We start from the raw sequence: 18,296 nt of genomic DNA on the forward strand, positions 1-18,296 counted from the left end.
AGATATAATAAAAATAAAGGTACTTTATTTTTATGACAATATGCCAAAGTATCTCAGTGAGTACCCTCAGTATGAGGATAGCCAATATACACAAGATATATGTACACAATACCAAAATATGCAGTAATAGCAATAGAAAACACTGCAAACAATGTGTAGTCACAATAGAATGCAATGGGGGCACATAGGGATAGGGGCAACACAAACCATATACTCTAGAAGTGGAATGCGAACCACGAATGGACCCCAAACCTATGTGACCTTGTAGAGGGTCGCTGGGACTGTAAGAAAACAGTGAGGGTTAGAAAAATAGCCCACCCCAAGACCCTGAAAAATGGGTGCAAAGTGCACCTAAGTTCCCCAAAGAGCACAGAAGTCGTGATAGGGGAATTCTGCAGGAAAGACCAACACCAGCAATGCAACAACGATGGATTTCCAGTCGAGAGTACCTGTGGAACAAGGGGACCAAGTCCAAAAGTCACAATCAAGTCGGTAGTGGGCAGATGCCCAGGAAATGCCAGCTGTGGGTGCAAAGAAGTTGCCACTGGATGGTAGAAGCTGTGAATTCTGCAAGAACGACAAGGGCTAGAAACTTCCCCTTTGGAGGATGGATGTCCCACGTCGTGAAGAGTCGTGCAGAGGTGTTTTCGTGCAGAAAGACCGCTAACAAGCTTTGCTAGCTGCAAAGGTAGCGGTTAGGGTTTTTGGATGCTGCTGAGGGACCAGGATGTCGCCAATTGCGTGAGGAGACAGAGGGGGCGTCCAGCAAGACAAAGAGCCCACTCAGAAGCAAGCAGCACCTGCAGAAGTGCCGGAACAGGCACTACGAAGTGGAGTGAACCGGAGCTCACCCGAAGTTGCACAAGAAGGTCCCACGAAGCCGGAGGACAACTCAGGAGGTCGTGCAATGCAGGTTAGAGTGCCGGGGACCCAGGCTTGGCTGTGCACAAAGGAAATCCTGGAAGAGTGCACAGTAGCCGGAGTAGCTGCAAAACACGCGGTTCCCAGCAATGCAGTTCTTTGGTGCCTGCGGTTGCAGGGGGAAGATTCCGCTGACCCAAGGGAGATTTCTTCGGAGCTTCTAGTGCAGAGAGGAGGCAGACTACCCCCACAGCATGCACCACCAGGAAAACAGTCGGAAAGGCGGCAGGAACAGCGTTACAAGGTCACAGTAGTCGTCTTTGCTACTTTGTTGCAGTTTTGCAGGCTTCCAGCGCGGTCAGCAGTTGATTCCTTGGCAGAAGGTGAAGAGAGAGATGCAGAGGAACTCTGATGAGCTCTTGCATTCGTTATCTAAGGAATTCCCCAAAGCAGAGACCCTAAATAGCCAGAAAAGGAGGTTTGGCTACCTAGGAGAGAGGATAGGCTAGCAACACCTGAAGGAGCCTATCAGAAGGAGTCTCTGACGTCACCTGCTGGCACTGGCCACTCAGAGCAGTCCAGTGTGCCAGCAGCACCAAGATGGCAGAGGTCTGGAGCACACTGGAGGTGCAGGTCAGGGGAGTGGTCACTCCCCTTTCCTTTGTCCAGTTTCGCGCCAGAGCACGGCTGAGGGATCCCTGAACCGGTGCAGACTGGCTTATGCAGAGATGGGCACCATCTGTGCCCATCAAAGCATTTCCAGAGGCTGGGGGAGGCTACTCCTCCCCAGCCCTCACACCTTTTTCCAAAGGGAGAGGGTGTAACACCCTCTCTCTGAGGAAGTCCTTTGTTCTGCCTTCCTGGGCCAAGCCTGGCTGGACCCCAGGAGGGCAGAAACCTGTCTGAGGGGTTGGCAGCAGCAGCAGCTGCAGTGAAACCCCGGGAAAGGTGGTTTGGCAGTACCCGGGTCTGAGCTAGAGACTCGGGGGATCATGGAATTGTCTCCCCAATGCCAGAATGGCATTGGGGTGACAATTCCATGATCCTAGACATGTTACATGGCCATGTTTGGAGTTACCATTGTGACGCTATTGTGACGCTATACATATGTCGTGACATATGTATAGTGCACGCGTGTAATGGTGTCCCCGCACTCACAAAGTCCGGGGAATTTGCCCTGAACAATGTGGGAGCACCTTGGCTAGTGCCAGGGTGCCCACACACTAAGTAACTTAGCACCCAACCTTTACCAGGTAAAGGTTAGACATATAGGTGACTTATAAGTTACTTAAGTGCAGTGGTAAATGGCTGTGAAATAACGTGGACGTTATTTCACTCAGGCTGCAGTGGCAGGCCTGTGTAAGAATTGTCTGAGCTGCCTATGGGTGGCAAAAGAAATGCTGCAGCCCATAGGGATCTCCTGGAACCCCAATACCCTGGGTACCTCAGTACCATATACTAGGGAATTATAAGGGTGTTCCAGTATGCCAATGTGAATTGGTGAAATTGGTCACTAGCCTGTTAGTGACAATTTGGAAAGAAATGAGAGAGCATAACCACTGAGGTTCTGGATAGCAGAGCCTCAGTGAGACAGTTAGTCATAACACAGGTAACACATACAGGGCACACTTATGAGCACTGGGGCCCTGGCTGGCAGGGTCCCAGTGACACATACAACTAAAACAACATATATACAGTGAAATATGGGGGTAACATGCCAGGCAAGATGGTACTTTCCTACAGTAAGCCCAGCATGACTGCCTGATGGTGCAAGGGTAAACCGCCTGACCTAAGCCATGATGGCATCCTCCAGTTTCCTGGAAAACGAGCCTTCAAATTATGTAAAATTGATGTGACACAGTCTGTAGAAAATAAACCAAGGTTATGATCTTCCAGAACATACCAAAACTAAGACCCGACCAATAGCAGGCACTACTGAGGACCACTGATCCAAATTAAAATCCGACCAATAGCAGGGCATGGTAGACAATGACATTACTGAGCTTCACAGATCCAAAATAAGAGCCGATCCCAATAGCAAGTCACAGTAGATGTGACACCACGGAGCACCATTGACCAACAGCAGGTCACAGTAGACAATGACATGTAGCCCCACTCATCCAAAGTAAGAAGCGACCAATGACAGGTCACAGTAGACAATGACATCACAGAGCACTATTGACCAATAGGAGGACAGAGTAGACAATGACACAACAGAGCACCACTGACCAATAGCAGGCCATGGTAGACAATGACATGTTGCGGCACTACTGATCCAAAGTAAGACAGACCAATAGCATTTCACGGTAGACAATGACACCAGAGAGCACCATTGACCAATAGCAGGCCTTGGTAGAGAATGACATGATGCAGGAGCACTGAGCCAAAGTAAGAGCTGACCAATAGCAGACCACGGTACAGAATGACTCTACTGAGCACCACTAGTCCAAAGCAAGTGCTGACCAATAGCAGGCCATGGTAGACAATGACACTACTGAGCATCACTGATCCAAAATGAGAGCGGACCCATAGCAGTTCACAGTAGACAATGATATGATGCAGCACCACCGATTGAAAGTAAGAGCCGACCAATAGCAAATCACAGTAGAAAATGATACCACTGAGCACCACTGATCCAAACTACGAGCTAACCAATAGCATGCCACAGTAGACAATGACATGATGCAGCATCAATGATCCAAAGTAAGAGCCAACCAATAGCAGGCCGCAGTAGACAATGACATGATGCAGCATCAATGATCCAAAGTAAGAGCCAACCAATAGCAGGCCACGGTAGACAATGACATGATGCAGCATCAATGATCCAAAGTAAGAGCCAACCAATAGCAGGCCACGGTAGACAATGACATGATGCAGCATCAATGATCCAAAGTAAGAGCCAACCAATAGCAGGTCACAGTAGACAATGACATGATGCAGCATCAATGATCCAAAGTAAGAGCCAACCAATAGCAGGCCACAGTAGACAATGACATGATGCAGCATCAATGATCCAAAGTAAGAGCCAACCAATAGCAGGCCACGGTAGACAATGACATGATGCAGCATCAATGATCCAAAGTAAGAGCCAACCAATAGCAGGCCACGGTAGACAATGACACCACAGAGCACCAACCAAAGACCCCAGTTTGGGGACACCCTTGAGTAGAACTGTAGAGTTCAGCCAGGGCATGAAGCACTGCAGAAGATGAAAGCTGAGAGAGGGGTCGCCCACAAAGCTTCGCTCCAGTGTAGGTATACTACTGCCAAAGCACTGGATTAAATGAGAGACGTCCTCCTCCCAAAGGAAGAGAGGACTCAGCGGGAGAGTGCCTGATTCTGCCACAGAGGAACACGCACATATCTAGAACCAGATGGAAGTCGACATATTGTTAATGCAGAACACACCAGCAGAATATTCCCTCACTGTGGAGAATCCCACACAGGGACAACCCATCTCCCGTCGGGCATAATGGGATTGTAATAGAGTGGACGAGTTATCTGTCACGTTTGTGGTGAGTATCCCGCCGCGGCTTCTAAACCAGGCCCTAAGTGACATGCTAGAGTCTGGCTTTATCTTCAAGAAATACAACTATACTTTCGAATACCACAAAATTTCTATCTCTGTTTATTTTATTACCAATTTAAATACAATATTTCATAATTTGTGTACTTGTTTGATGTGCACTAAGTGCTGTATTGTGGTGTATTATTTTTGTCACCCTGTGACACCATCAGACTCACAGGTAGAACTATCCTGCAACAACCTTGGGCAACACTTGTAGACCAACCAAGTCCTGCCCTTCAGTCTGAACTGAGAGAGAAAATGCAGGTAGAGCGAGGGAAGGGAGAACTCCGAAAAGAGAGAGCGCTAAGTGAAGACACTGCAAGAGAGCGAGAAAGAGCAAGAAAGAGTCAAAGAGAGAAAGCAGCAGAGAGAGGCAGAGTGAAAAAGTGAGAGAGAGAGCAAAAGAGACAGAAAGAAAGAAAATCAGAGACAGAAAGAAAGCGATAGGGAGAGAGAGAGAGAGAAAGATAGCGCAACAGCTACATAATGGCAGGGAAAGCGACAGAGAGAGTAAAGAGGCAGAGAGGAGACACAGAGAAACAGAAGGAGAGAGAGAGGAAGGGAGAGAGAGAGAGAGAGGGGCGGAGAGAGAGAGAGACCGAGAGTGAGGGAGAGACAGAGAGAGACACAGAGAAACAGGGGGAGAGAGAGGAAGAGAGAGAGAGGGACAGAGAGACAGAGAAGGAAAGAGAAGGAGAGAGAGAGAGAGGAAGAGAGAGAGAGAGAGGGGCGGAGAGAGAGAGAGACCGAGAGTGAGGGAGAGACAGAGAGAGACAGAGACAGGGGGAGAGAGAGAGGAAGAGAGAGAGAGGGGACACAGAGAGGCACAGAAAGAGAGAGAGACAGGCAGAGGAATAAAGAGAAAGGGGGCAGAGAGAAAGAGACAGAGAATGAGGGAGAGTCGGAGAGAGAGATGGACAGACAGACAGAGAGGGGAGAGAGAGGAAAAGAGCGAGAGGGACAGAGGAGAGAAAGAGAGAGAGAGAGGGGACAGACAGAGAAAGAGACAGAGAGAGGGGGAGAGCCAGAGAGAGCGAGTGAGAAAGAGAGAGGGAGAGGGAGAGTGGAAAGACACAGAGGGACAGAGAGAGAGGGACAGTGAGAGAGAGAGAAAAAGGAGAGAGAGACAGAGAGAGAGGAGGGAGAGAAATAGAGAGAGGGGGAGGGTCAGAGAGAGAGACACACACACAGACAGAGAGAGAGGGACAGAGAGAGAGAGGGAGAGCGACAAAGAGAGAGACAGAGAGAGACACACACACAGAGACAGAGAGAAAGAGAGACGGGAGAGAGAGAGAGAGAGAGAGACAGAGGGACAGAGAAAGAGAGAGACAGAGGGACAGGGAGAGAGAGAGACAGAGGGACAGGGAGAGAAAGATAGAGAGAGAGACAGAGGGACAGAGACACAGAGGGAGAGAGACAGAGACAGAGGGACAGAGAGAGAGGGAGAGAGACGGAGGGACAGAGAGAGAGAGAGAGAGGGAGGGACAGAGAACGAGAGGGAGAGAGACAGAGGAACAGGGAGAGAGAGATAGAGAGAGAGAGACAGAGGGACAGAGAGACAGAGGGAGAGAGACAGAGACAGAGGGACAGAGAGAGAGAGAGGGAGAGAGACAGAGACGGAAGGACAGAGAGAGAGAGGGACAGAGAGAGAGAGGGAGAGAGACAGAGACGGAGGGACAGAGATAGAGAGAGAGAGGGACAGAGAACGAGAGGGAGAGAGACAGAGGAGAGAAAGAGAGAGAGAGAGGGGACAGACAGAGAAAGAGACAGAGAGAGGGGGAGAGCCAGAGAGAGCGAGTGAGAAAGAGAGAGGGAGAGGGAGAGTGGAAAGACACAGAGGGACAGAGAGAGAGGGACAGTGAGAGAGAGAGAAAAAGGAGAGAGAGACAGAGAGAGAGGAGGGAGAGAAATAGAGAGAGGGGGAGGGTCAGAGAGAGAGACACACACACAGACAGAGAGAGAGGGACAGAGAGAGAGAGGGAGAGCGACAAAGAGAGAGACAGAGAGAGACACACACACAGAGACAGAGAGAAAGAGAGACGGGAGAGAGAGAGAGAGAGAGAGACAGAGGGACAGAGAAAGAGAGAGACAGAGGGACAGGGAGAGAGAGAGACAGAGGGACAGGGAGAGAGAGAGACAGAGGGACAGGGAGAGAAAGATAGAGAGAGAGACAGAGGGACAGAGACACAGAGGGAGAGAGACAGAGACAGAGGGACAGAGAGAGAGGGAGAGAGACGGAGGGACAGAGAGAGAGAGAGAGAGAGAGGGAGGGACAGAGAACGAGAGGGAGACAGACAGAGGAACAGGGAGAGAGAGATAGAGAGAGAGAGACAGAGGGACAGAGAGACAGAGGAAGAGAGACAGAGACAGAGGGACAGAGAGAGAGAGAGGGAGAGAGACAGAGACGGAAGGACAGAGAGAGAGAGGGACAGAGAGAGAGAGGGAGAGAGACAGAGACGGAGGGACAGAGATAGAGAGAGAGAGGGACAGAGAACGAGAGGGAGAGAGACAGGGAGACAGAGAGAGAGAGATGTCAGACATACAGTTAAAGACAGCCTAGAGGTGACAGAGAGATAGTTACTGTTTGGACTCCACATTACCTCCTTCATTGTTGTCTGATGCTCCTGGTTGCAGGTTCCCTCCTCGCGACGTCAGCAGCAGCACGAGAAGCTGGAGCACCAGGCGCCTCGAAGCCATACCTGCAGCTGCTCATCTAGCGTTAGAAGAGAACATGCCTGTCACTCTGTGTAGAATGAGTGCTCTGGCCAAATCCATGCCCGCAGCAAGGTGACCACCTCCCTCCAGGTCGCTAGAGACTGCTTCCAGTCTTAATGCACAATGCATTCTGGGTGCTGTAGTCCTCTTGCTTCCACTTGAACTAACTAGACAGACACACCTGACTCAGTGATTGTGACCTGGTGTGAGGCGGTGACCCAGCCCACAGTAAGAGGAGTGTGGGGTCAACCATCCTGGGGGGGTGGGGGGGGGGGAAGTAGAGTGATCTATCCACAACAGGGATGGGAAAGAGCTATACTACCCACGGACAGAAGGGGCAGAGAGAGCTACACTACCCACGGACAGAAGGGGCAGAGAGCTACACTACCCACGGACAGAAGGGGCAGAGAGAGCTATACTACCCATGGACAGTAGGGGCGGAGAGAGCTGCACTTCCCACGGACAGGAGGGGCAGAGAGAGCTACACTACCCACGGACAGGAGGGACAGAGAGCTACACTACCCAGGGGCAGAAGGGGCAGAGGGCCAGACAGAGCTACACTACCCACAGACAGGAGGGGCAGAGAGAGCTACACTACCCATGGACAGAAAGGGCAGAGAGAGCTACACTACCCACAGACAGGAGGGGCAGAGAGAGCTACACTACCCACGGACAGGAGGAGCAGAGAGAGCTACACTACCCACGGACAGGAGGAGCAGAGAGAGCTACACTACCCACGGACAGGAGGAGCAGAGAGAGCTACACTACCCACAGACAGGAGGGGCAGAGAGAACAACACTACCCACGGACAGGAGGAGCAGAGAGCTACACTACCCACAGACAGGAGGGGCAGGGAGAGCTACACTACCCACAGACAGGAGGGACAGAGAGCTACACTACCCACGGACAGGAGGGGCAGAGAACTACACTACCCTCATACAGGAGGGGCAGGGAGAGCTACACTACCTATGGACGGGGGGGGGCAGTGAGAGATACACTACCTACGGACAGGAGGGGCAGAGAGAGCTACACTACCCACAGACAGGAGGGGCAGAGAGAGCTACACTACCCACGGACAGGAGGGGCAGGGAGAGCTACACTACCCACGGACAGGAGGGGCAGAGAGAGCTACACTACCCACGGACAGGAGGAGCAGAGAGAGCTACACTACCCACGGACAGGAGGAGCAGAGAGAGCTACACTACCCACAGACAGGAGGGGCAGAGAGAACAACACTACCCACGGACAGGAGGAGCAGAGAGCTACACTACCCACAGACAGGAGGGGCAGGGAGAGCTACACTACCCACGGACAGGAGGGGCAGAGAGAGCTACACTACCCACGGACAGGAGGAGCAGAGAGCTACACTACCCACAGACAGGAGGGGCAGAGAGAGCTACACTACCCACGGACAGGAGGGGCAGAGAGAGCTACACTACCCACGGACAGGAGGAGCAGAGAGAGCTACACTACCCACAGACAGGAGGGGCAGAGAGAGCTACACTTCCCACGGACAGGAGGAGCAGAGAGCTACACTACCCACAGACAGGAGGGGCAGGGAGAGCTACACTACCCACGGACAGGAGGGGCAGAGAGAGCTACACTACCCACGGACAGGAGGAGCAGAGAGCTACACTACCCACAGACAGGAGGGGCAGAGAGAGCTACACTACCCACGGACAGGAGGGGCAGAGAGAGCTACACTACCCACGGACAGGAGGAGCAGAGAGAGCTACACTACCCACAGACAGGAGGGGCAGAGAGAGCTACACTTCCCACGGACAGGAGGAGCAGAGAGCTACACTACCCACGGACAGGAGGAGCAGAGAGAGCTACACTACCCATGGACAGGAGGGGCAGCGAGAGCTACACTACCCATGGACAGGAGGGGCAGCGAGAGCTACACTACCCAGGGGCAGAAGGGGCAGAGGGGCAGAGAGAGCTACACTACCCACGGAGAGGAGGAGCAGAGAGCTACACTACCCACGGAGAGGAGGAGCAGAGAGCTACACTACCCACGGACAGGAGGAGCAGAGAGCTACACTACCCACAGACAGGAGGGGCAGAGAGAGCTACACTACCCACGGACAGGAGGGGCAGAGAGAGCTACACTACCCACGGACAGGAGGAGCAGAGAGAGCTACACTACCCACGGACAGGAGGGGCAGGGAGAGCTACACTACCCATGGACAGGAGGGGCAGAGAGAGCTACACTACCCACGGACAGGAGGGGCAGCGAGAGCTACTCCACCCACGGACAGTAGGAGAAGAGAGAGCTACTCCACCCACGGACAGTAGGAGAAGAGAGAGCTACACCACCCACGGACAGGAGGGGCAGAGAGAGCTACACTACCCACGGACAGGAGGAGCAGAGAGAGCTACACTACCCACGGACAGGAGGGGCAGGGAGAGCTACACTACCCACGGACAGGAGGGGCAGAGAGAGCTACACTACCCACGGACAGGAGGGGCAGGGAGAGCTACACTACCCATGGACAGGAGGGGCAGAGAGAGCTACACTACCCACGGACAGGAGGGGCAGGGAGAGCTACACTACCCATGGACAGGAGGGGCAGAGAGAGCTACACTACCCACGGACAGGAGGGGCAGGGAGAGCTACACTTCCCACGGACAGGAGGAGCAGAGAGAGCTACACTACCCACGGACAGGAGGGGCAGAGAGAACAACACTACCCACGGACAGGAGGAGCAGAGAGAGCTACACTACCCACGGACAGGAGGAGCAGAGAGAGCTACACTACCCACGGACAGGAGGGGCAGAGAGAGCTACACTACCCACGGACAGGAGGGGCAGGGAGAGCTACACTTCCCACGGACAGTAGGAGAAGAGAGAGCTACTCCACCCACGGACAGTAGGAGAAGAGAGAGCTACACCACCCACGGACAGGAGGGGCAGAGAGAGCTACACTACCCACGGACAGGAGGGGCAGAGAGAGCTACACTACCCACGGACAGGAGGGGCAGGGAGAGCTACACTACCCATGGACAGGAGGGGCAGAGAGAGCTACACTACCCACGGACAGGAGGGGCAGGGAGAGCTACACTTCCCACGGACAGTAGGAGAAGAGAGAGCTACACCACCCACGGACAGGAGGGGCAGAGAGAGCTACACTACCCACGGACAGGAGGGGCAGAGAGAGCTACACTACCCACGGACAGGAGGGGCAGAGAGAACAACACTACCCTCAGAAGGGTGAGTGTCAGATGTCAAACCCAGAGACAGAAATAGAGAGACAAGAGTTCTCCTCTTCGGAACAGGGAGTGGGAGCAGAGATGTCCATCCCACAGCTGGGAGGGTGTGATAGGGAGAGAGTGTTTCTAACCTTCAGAAAGATGAGTATGAGATGAGATATCCAAACCCCAGGCAGCGATGCGTGCAAGATCTTGTGTCCTTTAGAAAGGGGAGCGTGGGAGGAGGCGACCTGCTCGCAGAACACAGAGACGGAGGAGCAATGTCCTAGTTGTAACAAGGGGAGTGATAAAAAGAGGTCTCTGACCCTTCAGAAAGGTCAGTGTAAGATGAGATATGCTACCCATGGACAGAAGAGAGAGAGGGAGAGATGTCCTACCCACTCACAGAAGAGAGAGGGGGAGAGATGTCCTATCCACTGACAGAAGAGAGAGGGAGAGATGTCCTACCCATTCACAGAAGAGAGAGGGGGAGAGATGTCCTACCGACTGACAGAAGAGAGAGGGGGAGAGATGTCCTATCCACTGACAGAAGAGAGAGGGAGAGATGTCCTACCCACTCACAGAAGAGAGAGGAGGGAGAGATGTCCTATCCACTGACAGAAGAGAGAGGGAGAGATGTCCTACCCACTGACAGAAGAGAGAGGGAGAGATGTCCTACCTACTGACAGAAGAGAGAGGGAGAGATGTCCTACCCACTCACAGAAGAGAGAGGGTGGAGAGATGTCCTACCGACTGACAGAAGAGAGGGGAGAGATGTCCTATCCACTGACAGAAGAGAGAGGGAGAGATGTCCTACCCACTCACAGAAGAGAGAGGGGGGAGAGATGTCCTACCGACTGACAGAAGAGAGAGGGGGAGAGATGTCCTATCCACTGACAGAAGAGAGAGGGAGAGATGTCCTACCCACTCACAGAAGAGAGAGGGGGGAGAGATGTCCTACCTACTGACAGAAGAGAGAGGGGGAGAGATGTCCTACCCACTGACAGAAGAGAGAGGGAGAGATGTCCTACCTACTGACAGAAGAGAGAGGGAGAGATGTCCTACCCACTCACAGAAGAGAGAGGGGGAGAGATGTCCTACCTACTGACAGAAGAGAGAGGGGGAGAGATGTCCTACCCACTCACAGAAGAGAGAGGGGGGAGAGATGTCCTACCTACTGACAGAAGAGAGAGGGGGAGAGATGTCCTACCCACTCACAGAAGAGAGAGGGAGAGATGTCCTACCTACTGACAGAAGAGAGAGGGAGAGATGTCCTACCCATTCACAGAAGAGAGAGGGGGTGAGATGTCCTACCTACTGACAGAAGAGAGAGGGGGAGAGATGTCCTATCCACTGACAGAAGAGAGAGGGGGAGAGATGTCCTATCCACTGACAGAAGAGAGAGGGAGAGATGTCCTACCCATTCACAGAAGAGAGAGGGGGTGAGATGTCCTACCTACTGACAGAAGAGAGAGGGGGAGAGATGTCCTATCCACTGACAGAAGAGAGAGGGAGAGATGTCCTACCCACTCACAGAAGAGAGAGGGGGAGGGATGTCCTACCGACTGACAGAAGAGAGAGGGGGAGAGATGTCCTACCCACTCACAGAAGAGAGAGGGGGAGAGATGTCCTACCGACTGACAGAAGAGAGGGGGAGAGATGTCCTACCCACTCAAAGAAGAGAGGGGGAGAGATGTCCTACCCACTCACAGAAGAGAGAGGGGGAGGGATGTCCTACCGACTGACAGAAGAGAGGGGGGAGAGATATCCTACCTACTGACAGAAGAGGGAGGGGGGAGATGTCCTACCCACTCACAGAAGAGAGAGGGGGGAGAGATGTCCTACCTACTGACAGAAGAGAGAGGGAGAGATGTCCTACCCACTCACAGAAGAGAGAGGGGGGAGAGATGTCCTACCTACTGACAGAAGAGAGAGGGGGAGAGATGTCCTATCCACTGACAGAAGAGAGAGGGGGAGAGATGTCCTATCCACTGACAGAAGAGAGAGGGAGAGATGTCCTACCCATTCACAGAAGAGAGAGGGGGTGAGATGTCCTACCTACTGACAGAAGAGAGAGGTGAGATGTCCTACCTACTGACAGAAGAGAGAGGGGGAGAGATGTCCTATCCACTGACAGAAGAGAGAGGGAGAGATGTCCTACCCACTCACAGAAGAGAGAGGGGGAGGGATGTCCTACCGACTGACAGAAGAGAGAGGGGGAGAGATGTCCTACCCACTCACAGAAGAGAGAGGGGGAGAGATGTCCTACCGACTGACAGAAGAGAGGGGGAGAGATGTCCTACCCACTCAAAGAAGAGAGGGGGAGAGATGGCCTACCCACTCACAGAAGAGGGGGAGAGATGTCCTACCTACTGACAGAAGAGAGAGGGGGAGAGATGTCCTACCCACTCACAGAAGAGAGGGGGAGAGATGTCCTACCTACTGACAGAAGAGAGAGGGGGAGAGATGTCCTACCCACTCACAGAAGAGAGGGGAAGAGATGTCCTACCTACTCACAGAAGAGAGAGGGAGAGATTTCCTACCCACTCACAGAAGAGAGAGGGGGAGAGATGTCCTACCTACTGACAGAAGAGAGAGGGAGAGATGTCCTACCCACTCACAGAAGAGAGAGGGGGGAGAGATGTCCTAACTAGTGACAGGAGAGGGGAGAGATGTCCTACCCACTCACAGAAGAGAGAGGGGGGAGAGATGTCCTACCCACTCACAGAAGAGAGGGGGGAGAGATGTCCTACCTACTGACAGAAGAGGGAGGGGGGAGATGTCCTACCTACTGACAGAAGAGAGAGGGAGAGGTGTCCTACCCACTTACAGAAGAAAAAGGGGGGAGAGTTGTCCTACCTACTGACAGAAGACAGAGGGAGAGATGTCCTACCTACTGACAGAAGAGAGAGGGAGAGATGTCCTACCCACTGACAGAAGAGAGGTTAGGAGAGATGTCCTACCCACACACAGAAGGGAGAGGGGGAGAGATGTCCCACCCACTCACAGTAGAGAGAAGGGGAGAGATGTCCTACCTACTCACAGCAGAGAGAGGGGGAGAGATGTCCTACCCACTCACAGAAGAGACAGGGGGAGAGATGTCCTACCTACTGACAGAAGAGAGAGGGAGAGATGTCCTACCCACTCACAGAAGAGAGAGGGGGAGAGTGGTCCTACCTACTGACAGAAGAGAGAGGGGAAGAGATGTCCTACCCACTCACAGAAGAGAGAGGGGGAGAGATGTCCTACCCACTCACAGAAGAGACAAGGGGAGAGATGTCCTACCTACTGACAGAAGAGAGAGGGAGAGATGTCCTACCCACTCACAGAAGAGAGAGGGGGAGAGATGTCCTACCTACTGACAGAAGAGAGAGGGGGAGAGATGTCCTATCCACTGACAGAAGAGAGAGGGAGAGATGTCCTACCCATTCACAGAAGAGAGAGGGGGAGAGATGTCCTACCGACTGACAGAAGAGAGAGGGGGAGAGATGTCCTACCTACTGACAGAAGAGAGAGGGAGAGATGTCCTACCCACTCACAGAAGAGAGAGGGGGGAGAGATGTCCTACCTACTGACAGAAGAGAGAGGGGGAGAGATGTCCTATCCACTGACAGAAGAGAGAGGGGGAGAGATGTCCTATCCACTGACAGAAGAGAGAGGGAGAGATGTCCTACCCATTCACAGAAGAGAGAGGGGGTGAGATGTCCTACCTACTGACAGAAGAGAGAGGGGGAGAGATGTCCTATCCACTGACCGAAGAGAGAGGGAGAGATGTCCTACCCACTCACAGAAGAGAGAGGGGGAGGGATGTCCTACCGACTGACAGAAGAGAGAGGGAGAGATGTCCTACCCACTCACAGAAGAGAGAGGGGGGAGAGATGTCCTTCCCACTCACAGAAGAGACAGGGGGAGAGATGTCCTACCTACTGACAGAAGAGAGAGGGAGAGATGTCCTACCCACTCACAGAAGAGAGAGGGGGGAGAGATGTCCTACCTACTGACAGAATAGAGAGGGGGAGAGATGTCCTATCCACTGACAGAAGAGAGAGGGGGAGAGATGTCCTATCCACTGACAGAAGAGAGAGGGAGAGATGTCCTACCCACTCACAGAAGAGAGAGGGGGAGGGATGTCCTACCGACTGACAGAAGAGAGAGGGGGAGAGATGTCCTACCCACTCACAGAAGAGAGAGGGGGAGAGATGTCCTACCGACTGACAGAAGAGAGGGGGAGAGATGTCCTACCCACTCAAAGAAGAGAGGGGGAGAGATGTCCTACCCACTCACAGAAGAGAGGGGGAGAGATGTCCTACCTACTGACAGAAGAGAGAGGGGGAGAGATGTCCTACCCACTCACAGAAGAGAGGGGGAGAGATGTCCTACCTACTGACAGAAGAGAGAGCGGGAGAGATGTCCTACCCACTCACAGAAGAGAGGGGAAGAGATGTCCTACCTACTCACAGAAGAGAGAGGGAGAGATTTCCTACCCACTCACAGAAGAGAGAGGGGGAGAGATGTCCTACCTACTGACAGAAGAGAGAGGGAGAGATGTCCTACCCACTCACAGAAGAGAGAGGGGGGAGAGATGTCCTACCTAGTGACAGGAGAGGGGAGAGATGTCCTACCCACTCACAGAAGAGAGAGGGGGAGAGATGTCCTACCCACTCACAGAAGAGAGGGGGGAGAGATGTCCTACCTACTGACAGAAGAGAGAGGGAGAGGTGTCCTACCCACTTACAGAAGAAAAAGGGGGGAGAGTTGTACTACCTAGTGACAGAAGACAGAGGGAGAGATGTCCTACCTACTGACAGAAGAGAGAGGGAGAGATGTCCTACCCACTGACAGAAGAGAGGTTAGGAGAGATGTCCTACCCACACACAGAAGGGAGAGGGGGAGAGATGTCCCACCCACTCACTGAAGATAGAAGGGGAGAGATGTCCTACCTACTCACAGCAGAGAGAGGGGGAGAGATGTCCTACCCACTCACAGAAGAGACAGGGGGAGAGATGTCCTACCTACTGACAGAAGAGAGAGGGAGAGATGTCCTACCCACTCACAGAAGAGAGAGGGGGAGAGATGTCCTACCTACTGACAGAAGAGAGAGGGGGAGAGTGGCCCTACCTACTGACAGAAGAGAGAGGGGGAGAGATGTCCTACCCACTCACAGAAGAGAGAGGGGGAGAGATGTCCTACCCACTCACAGAAGAGAGAGGGGAGAGATGTCCTATCCACTCACAGAAGAGACAGGGGGAGAGATGTGCTACCTACTGACAGAAGAGAGAGGGAGAGATGTCCTACCCACTCACAGAAGAGAGAGGGGGAGAGATGTTCTACCTACTGACAGAAGAGAGAGGGGGAGAGTGGTCCTACCTACTGACAGAAGAGAGAGGGGGAGAGATGTCCTACCCACTCACAGAAGAGAGAGGGGGAGAGATGTCCTACCTACTGACAGAAGAGATGGGGGAGAGATGTCCTACCCACTTACAGAAGAGAGAGGGGGAGTGATGTCCTACCTACTAACAGAAGACAGAGGGGGAGATTTCCTACCTACTGATTGAAGAGAGAGGGAGAGATGTCCTACCCACTGACAGAAGAGAGAGGTTAGGAGAGATGTCCTACCCACTCACAGAAGAGAGGGGGAGAGATGTCCCACCCACTCACAGAAGAGAGAAGGGGAGAGATGTCCTACCTACTCACAGAAGAGAGAGGGGGAGAAATGTCCTACCCACTCACAGAAGAGAGGGGGAGAGATGTCCCACCCACTCACAGAAGAGAGAAGGGGAGAGATGTCCTACCTACTCACAGAAGAGAGAGGGGGAGAAATGTCCTACCCACTCACAGAAGAGACAGGGGGAGAGATGTCCTACCTACTGACAGAAGAGAGAGGGAGAGATGTCCTACCCACTCACAGAAGAGAGAGATGTCCTACCTACTGACAGAAGAGAGAGGGGGAAAGCGGTCCTACCTACTGACAGAAGAGAAAGGGGGAGAGATGTCCTACCCACTCACAGAAGAGAGAGGGGGAGAGATGTCCTACCTACTGACAGAAGAGAAAGGGGGAGAGATGTCCTACCCACTCACAGAAGAGAGAGGGGGAGAGATGTCCTACCTACTGACAGAAGAGATAGGGGGAGAGATGTCCTACCCACTGACAGAAGAGAGAGGGGGAGAGATGTCTTACCCACTGACAGAAGAGAGAGGGGGAGAGATGTCCTACCTACTGACAGTCGAGAGGAAGAGGAAATGTACAACCACAGCTAGGACACTGGTACGAGGAGCTATCCTAACCACAGATGGGAGAGTGGTACATAGACATGTCCTCCCTACAGACAGAAGAAGGGAAGAGGAGATATCATTCCCACAGACTGAAGGATGGCATTAAGAGATGGTCTACCCAGGGAAGACAGAGTGGGAGAAGAGACACCCGACTGACTGAGGTAGAGTGAGGTAAAGTGACGAGTAGAGACGGTCTACCAAAAGAAGATAGAGTGGGAGAAGAGACACCCGACTGACTGAGGTAGAGTGAAGTAGAGTGGTGAGAAGAGACGGTCTACCCAGAGAAGACAGAGTTGAAGAAGAGACTGCCGACTTACTGAGCTGGAGTGGTGAGAACAGACGGTCTACCCGGAGAAGAGAGAGTGGGAGAAGAGACACCCAACTTACTGGGGTGGAGTGGTGAGAAGAGACGGTCTACACAGAGAAGACAGAGTGTGAGAAGAGACACCTGACTGACTGAGGTAGAGTGAGGTGGAGTGGTGAGAAGAGACAGTCTATCCAGAGAAGACAGAGTGGGAGAAGAGACACCTGACTGACTGAAGGGTGGTGAGAAGAGACGGTCTACCCAGAGAAGAGAGCGTCGGAGGAGAGACACCGAACAGACTGAGGTAGAGTGGTGAGAAGAGACAGTCTACTCAGAGAAGAAAGAGTGGGAGAAGAGACACCCGACTGACTGCCTGAGGTACAGTGGTGAGAAGAGACGGTCTACCCAGAGAAGACAGAGTGGGAGAAGAGACACCTGACTGACTGAAGGGTGGTGAGAAGAGACGGTCTACCCAGAGAAGAGAGCATCGGGCAAGAGACCCCCAACTGACTGAAGGGTGGTGAGAAGAGACGGGCACCCAGAAGGGACGTCCTAGCAGTGGTGAGGAGGGATCTTCTAGGCACAGAGGTACTCTGGTGACACTGGTGAGAAGAGCTGCTCGAATCAGACTATGGAGTGTGATAAAGCTGTCCGTCTCTCCACAGATGGGTGCACAGAGAGACAGACATATCTTGCTCACAGAAAGTAGGAAATAGCTGATTACTCACATGAAGGGTGTATGGAGAGGCGCCTCCCTGTACACAGCAGAAGAACGCAGCAATGCAGAGGCCCCAAGGTCGCAGTGTGCACAGGCCCCTCAAAGTGCAGAGGCCCTTCTCAGTGTTCCCAGGCCCCACAGTGTGCACAGGCCCCTCTCAGTGTGCACAGGCCCCTCTCAGTGTGCACAGACTTCTGTCAGTGTGCACATGCTCTTCTCAGTGTGCACATGCTCTTCTCAGTGTGCACATGCTCTTCTCAGTGTGCACAGATCTCTCTGTGTGCTCAAATCTCTCTCAGTATGCAAAGGGCCCCTCTCAGTGTGCCCAGGCCCCTCTCTGAATGCATTTTTATGCCCTGGGGGCAGAGGGCCGGGCCTTACGGGAAATAGACAATTCAGGGCCTGGAGTTTGAACAAGAATGTTTACCAAAGATAAAGTCAATACTGGGTCATGTTTCTCTGTGCTATGTCCAGTGGGTGGGGTGCACTGTTCCTCACTGGAGTGTGGGGCCTTTGAGGGGATGTTCGTTTCTAATAGTCTGTTCAGTGTGGATGCCTCGTCCAGCGGATGGAGGGCTCTGGTCCACACTGTGATGTGAGGCCTCTGAGGCCATGAACATTTATGATAGTCTGTTCAGTGTGGATGCCTCATCTTAGTGGGTGGGG

At 53.0% G+C, this 18,296-nt stretch overlaps 1 protein-coding gene across 1 annotated transcript in view; it reads right to left on the minus strand.

Annotated features, from left to right (window-relative positions):
* LOC138295289 (uncharacterized) overlaps positions 1 to 18,011 on the minus strand; it is a 114,753-nt gene extending 96,742 nt beyond the window's left edge. Inside the window, exons 1-2 of the mRNA XM_069233494.1 lie at positions 17,641 to 18,011; positions 7,030 to 7,142 (exon numbers count right to left, since the gene is read on the minus strand). Of these exons, the coding sequence (XP_069089595.1) occupies positions 7,030 to 7,126 (97 nt within the window). The 5' untranslated portion in view covers positions 7,127 to 7,142; positions 17,641 to 18,011. The remainder of the gene's footprint in view (positions 1 to 7,029; positions 7,143 to 17,640) is intronic.
* Positions 18,012 to 18,296: the final 285 nt, after the last annotated feature.

Source organism: Pleurodeles waltl, chromosome 5 (genome assembly GCF_031143425.1).
Source record: "Pleurodeles waltl isolate 20211129_DDA chromosome 5, aPleWal1.hap1.20221129, whole genome shotgun sequence".
Taxonomy (NCBI): Eukaryota; Metazoa; Chordata; class Amphibia; order Caudata; family Salamandridae; genus Pleurodeles; species Pleurodeles waltl.